The sequence below is a fragment of the Microcaecilia unicolor genome, chromosome 2 (assembly GCF_901765095.1).
Source record: "Microcaecilia unicolor chromosome 2, aMicUni1.1, whole genome shotgun sequence".
In the NCBI taxonomy this organism is placed as follows: Eukaryota; Metazoa; Chordata; class Amphibia; order Gymnophiona; family Siphonopidae; genus Microcaecilia; species Microcaecilia unicolor.
In genome coordinates this window covers 61,528,963-61,534,962 of record NC_044032.1, presented here as the reverse complement: position 1 = coordinate 61,534,962, position 6,000 = coordinate 61,528,963, and the positions used below count along the sequence as shown (strand labels likewise).

At 40.5% G+C, this 6,000-nt stretch overlaps 1 protein-coding gene across 1 annotated transcript in view; it reads right to left on the bottom strand.

Moving 5' to 3' along the window:
* Positions 1 to 2,242: 2,242 nt before the first annotated feature.
* ONECUT2 (one cut homeobox 2) overlaps positions 2,243 to 6,000 on the bottom strand; it is a 90,866-nt gene continuing 87,108 nt past the window's right edge. The window contains 3 exon segments of the mRNA XM_030192080.1: positions 2,243 to 2,379; positions 2,382 to 2,493; positions 2,495 to 2,529. Coding sequence (XP_030047940.1) covers positions 2,243 to 2,379; positions 2,382 to 2,493; positions 2,495 to 2,529 — 284 coding nt within the window.

The window sequence follows — 6,000 nt, the reverse complement described above, 5'->3', positions numbered from 1 at the left end:
CAGTCTTGAACTAAATAGAACTGTAATAGTAGCCAGAAATAAAAATGTAGGGCCCGATATTCAAATAAAAGCTAAGTGCCTACATATAGGCTCCTGTATTTTCAGTCAAGCATAGGAGCCTAATGTAAGACTTTAAAAGTTATGCTCCTAAACTGAGGTCTGCCTTTCATTTGCCTAGACCTAGGGGCCTAGTGCTGACCCTAAATCAGCCCCTACAGTATCCTTCTCACTAAATCCTCTCAAATTTAGGCATTTAGTCCAAGTACATATTCAGAGGTCAATTTAGAAGCCTAATTGTTAATGAGAGGAGCATAAACCCTTTGAATATCGGCCTTGTAGATTCTTAAAAACAAAAACAGCAACGGATTAATTGGCTAGGAAGACCCAAACCCTCGGATTCTATATATGGCGACTAAAGTCACGTGTGCAAATCAATGAGTCAATCAGCACTAATAATTGGCTGCTAACAACCAATTACTGGCGTTAATTGGCATTAATTGGGAGTTATGTGCACATTGTATCCATAAGAACATAAGATAGCAATACTGGGTTAGACCAATGGTCCTTCTAGCCCAGTATCCTGATTCCAACAGTGGCCAATTTAGGTCACTAGTACTTGGCAGAAACCCAATTAGTAGCAACATTCCATTTACCAATCCCGGAGCAAGCACTGGCTTCCCATGTCTAACTCAATAACAGACTGTGGACTTTTCCTCCAGGGACTTGTCCAAATGTTTTTTGAACCCAGATAGGCTAACCCTTGTTACCACATCCTCCAGCAACGAGTTCCAGAGCTTAACTATTCTTGGAGTGAAAAAATATTTCCTCCTATTTGTTTTAAAAGTATTTCCGTGTAATTTCATTGTGTCCCCCCCTGGTCTTTGCACTTTTTCAATGAGTGAAAAATGGATTCACATTTACCCATTCTACACCGCTCAGGATTTCACAGACCTCAATCATACCTTCCCCTCAGCTGTCTCCTTTCCAAGCTGAAGAGCCCTAACCTCTTCAGCCTTTCCTCATATGGGAGTTCCATCCCCTTTATCATTTTGGTCACTCTTACTTGAACCTCTTCTATAACGCTGTGTGCGGAACTCCTATAGTGTATAATTTCAAGGTGGTTTGGACAGGGGCTTTTTTTTTTTTGGGGGGGGGGGGTGTGCCAATGGCATTACCAGAAAGTTGCTACTAATTGGGTTTCTGCCAGGTACTTGTGATCTGGAGTGGCCACTGTTGGAAACAGGATACTGGGCTAGATGGACCACTGTTCTGACCCAGTATGGTTATTCCTTTGTTCTTATGTAACTTACACACATTGCTACAGAATAGACTTGAACATGCATAAAGTTAGGCATCGTTCATGTGCTCAGAACTATTCTATGAAGGACATGGATCTTTTGTAGAATAACTCTGTGTTTACATTTTTCAGTGACGATTTTTTGCCACCATTTATAGAATCTAGGCCTAAGTGTCTTGAAAGCTTGCATTTGCACCTGGAAGCAGTTAACTGGGCCTCCTGAGTATGTAGCTGCATTGCATACAAAGCGCTGAATTGGTGACAGTCTATAAAATGTGCTTGAATTTTGAGGTCATTTGCTTCCCACTAACAGCTTTCCAATTCCGCGAGTCTCTTGGAAATAGCCTTACGGCTAATTCATTACTTACATCTATCATATTTGTGCTTGATGCTTTGAGCTTAAGTATACTGAATCTGGCTGACTGTGAATTTTAAATCAATACATTAAAAAAATTATAAAAGGGATCACTGTAGCCTTTGTCAACTTTAGCAAAACGAAACCTAGCTTCTACAAACCAGGTTCTCGGGTCCCTAATTTGTATGATTGAGATTTGTGCTCAGTAGTTTGCATTTTCATGTTATGCACAGTGGTTTTTAGTTTGGGTTTCTTGTGCTATGAAAAGTCTTAAGTAATTCCAGAAGTAAGGTGTTAGGTTTAAAAAAAAACTCTCCTTTTTGTCCTTTTTGCATACCAACCACTTACTGGATCACATCGTTAGAATCTTTGGTTTGATGTATGGCCTGTCCTGGGTTGCATTGTGTAGGAAACAGCTAATTCTTAAATGTGTTATTAGAGGTTTCTAACGGTTTAAATAATTATAACAGCGTCTTACCTAGGAAACTAAGCTTTCAAATCACCAGTGAAGGGCCCCTGTGGAAAGTCCTTTTATGTTTTTTTTTTTTTGGTTATAGTTGAATTGTGCCCAATTCAGATTCTTCCTTCCATCATGCTTTGGTACAAGTGCTGGAGGTCGAGGAGCTTCCTCCTGAACTCAAATCGTCCTGCCATTTCTCTAGGCTGCGCCTCCTGGCGTTCATGAAGAAGTTACTGACAGTGGTGAGTTCCAGGCCTAGCTGCTGGAGATGGTGATCTGCATTTCTTTGGATGGACGTTTGTTCTCTTTAAAGATGGCAAAAAGTGTTCGACGTTGAAGATCGGTGAAAACCAGTCGGGATTTCTTTTGGGAATTGTTTCTTTTCTTTGTTCGGTTCTTGTTCTTTGCGTTTGCAAGCTTAGAAAATATAAAAAGAAAAGTAGATATAAGTGTCAATAACTTGAGTGGGTAAAAATATGCATAACCCCCTTCTTTCATCCCCTCCCTCCTCCAGAAGATGCTCAGTGGATGTAAGCTGTTAAACTTAGCAATATAACTATTTCAATCCTTATTTACTAATACTTCAGTTCAAATTTGTATGGAGTAGCTTGTCTGTGTGAATTTTATTTCTTGTGTTCCTCTGGCTTGAGTTTCTCTTTAGAATTTTCACTTAAAATGCTAGTAAATAAGGAACAGAATTGCTCAGTTCTAGCGCTTGGTAAATCAAACTATGTTTAGTGAAATAAAACAAACATTCAAAAGACTGGAGAAAAATCAGAGAAAGATTATGAGTTCTGCCTCTCCCCACACTACTGAATAATGCTGGTGTACAGTTATTACATATATGAGGCCAATTTTCAGAACTGGTTGTCACTGGCTGCAGTGCTGAATATACTTAGAAAATAGTAACTTCTAGTAGCCATGGTGGTCATTTTACAAGCATTATTTGCACGTTAAATATCTTAATCCTGTCATAAATGTATATGCTAGTATTTTACAAAAGGGCAGGCCAAAACTAAGTCACTAAAATGCAGAGGCGTGTCAGGGGTGGTACAAGGGGTCAAGGGCGGTGCTGTATCAATGATATGTATCCCTGATTCCAGATAGCACACAACGTACATCCAATGACAGATGAACGTTGGGACTGAGACCATGTTTAAATCACGAATAAGTGCCACTGCAGCCTGTCCTGTGACTGTTTGCATTGGTGCTGACTGTGAGAAGGTCTATGAGCCTGACTGCCATTTCTGCCCCACCCAGGTCTGTCATCTGAAATCCCTCAATCTTCACACCTGATACCTCCTCCCGCACCATCCAATGCCATGCAAATACTTCTTGCCCCTCATCTCTCTCCATCCCCTCCCCTCCTCCTCTAGGGTGCAGCAGGTCCCTTCCATAATCCTGTCTGGTTCTCAGCATGTTCATCATTCTGCCCCTTGACCCTGTCTGAGGTGAGGTTTCCCTTGCGGGATAAGAACTGTTGCTTTGGAGCCAGTACAAACTTTCCCATGCAGCCTCTGCCAGAGATTGTAAAATGGCAAACATGATGTTTACATATGCCTTAAAAAAAAGGTCTAGGTGGGAGGGCTATACATAAGTACGTAAGTATTGCCATACTGGGAAAGACCAAAGGTCCATCAAGCCCAGCATACTGTTTCCAACAGTGGCCAATCCAGGTCACAAATACCTGGCAAGATCCCAAAAAAGTACAAAACATTTTATACTGCTTATCCCAGAAATAGTGGGTTTTCCCCAAGTCCATTTAATAATGGTCTATGGACTTTTCTTTAGGAAGTTGTCCAAACCTTTTTTAAACTCCGCTAAGCTAACCGCCATTACCACATTCTCTGGCAATGAATTCCAGAGTTTAATTACACGTTGAGTGAAGAAACATTTTCTCCGATTCATTTAAATTTACTACATTGTAGATTCATCGCATGCCCCCTAGTCCAAGTATTTTTGGAAAGCGTAAACAGACACTTCACATCTACCCGTTCAACTCCACTCATTATTTATAGACCTCTATCATATCTCTCCTCAGCCACCTTTTCTCCAAGCTGAAGAGCCCTAGCTGCTTTAGCCTTTCCTCATAGGGAAGTCGTCCCATCCCCTTTATCATTTTCGTCACCCTTCTGTGCACCTTTTCTAATCCACTATATCTTTTTTGAGATGCGGGCGACCAGAATTGAACACAATATTCGAGGTGTGGTTGCATCATGGAGCAATACAAAGGCATTATAACATCCTCATTTTGTTTTCCATTCCTTTCCTAATAATACCTAACATTCTATTTGCTTTCTTAGCTGCAGCAGCACACTGAGCAGAAGGTTTCAACGTATCATCGACGACACCTAGATCCCTTTCTTGGTCTGTGACTCATAACGTGGAACCTTGCATGACATAGCTATAATTTGGGTTCCTCTTTCCCACATGCATCACTTTGCACTTGCTCACATTAAACATCATCTGCCATTTAGACGCCCAGTCTCCCAGACTTGTAAGGTCCTCTTGTAATTTTTCACAATCTTCCCGCCATTTAACAACTTTGAATAACTTTGTGTCATCAGCAAATTTAATTACCTCACTAGTTACTCCCATCTCTAGGTCATTTATAAATATGTTAAAAAGCAGCGGTCCCAGCACAGACCCCTGGGGAACCCCACTAACTACCCTTCTCCATTGAGAATACTGACCATTTAACCATACTCTCTGTTTTCTATCTTTTAAATGTTGCTATTTGGTACATCCAGGTTTTTGAAACTGCCAGCAAATGTTTAGGGCTGCAAAAAATCTATGCCTGAAAAACAAAAAATATATATGGGCACACACACCACCTCGATCAATATATATTACAGAAAAACAAAGTGATTACACAGAATAGCATAAGTACATAAGTATTGCCACATTGGGACAGACCAAAGGTCCATCAAGCCCAACATTCTGTTTCCAACAGTGGCCAATCCAGGTCACAAATATCTGGCAAGATCCCAAAAAGTTCAATACATTTTATGCTGTTAATTCCAGAAATAAAGCAGTGGATTTCCCCCAAGTTATTTTACTAATGGTCTATGGACTTTTCGTTTAGGAAGCTGTCCAAACCTTTTTTAAACCCCGCTAAGCCACATTCTCTGAGAACGAATTCCAGAGTTTAATTACACAGAGTAAAGAAAAAGTTTCTCCAATTTGTTTTAAATTTATTACTTTGTAGCTTCATCGCATGCCCCCTAGTCCTAGTATTTTTGGAAAGAGTAAAGAAATGATTCACGCCTATCCATTCTTATATACAAACAAGGCACAAAGTAGATACTGCATCAAAACGGGTATTTGTGGGACATAGGACCTCTTACAGTGCACAGCTACTTCAGGTCCGCACCTCACCACAGAGTATCTTATCATATGCAGAAACTCCTTGGTCCTGTACAAATTAAGGGCCCTGTTTACTAAGCAGCGTTACAGGCACATTAACATTGTTAACGCATGTTAACCACGTACGTGCCTACAATATCCCTATAGGAGCCTACATGGTTAGCGCACATGCTAAGTGTAAGTGCGCAAAAGACACTAACGCATCTTAGTAAACAGGGCCCTAAATGTCTATTTATAAATCTATATTTATTTCAACTCACATAATCTTCAAAAAAGAATAACAAACCCTCAATCACCACTTCATTGCTTTATTCAATCCTAGTGAAACAGCACAAGTAATTTATGCCATTTGGTGCTTTGGTTTATGTGGGTAAAACTTTGCGCCCGTTAATGACCAGGCTCATTAGATAGTTCTATCAGCATGAAGAGAATGCTCCCATGGAGGGGCATAATTGAAAGGGATGCCCAAGTTTTGCTGAGGACGTCTTCGCAAAACGTCCCGATGGAGGGGCAGGGAAACCC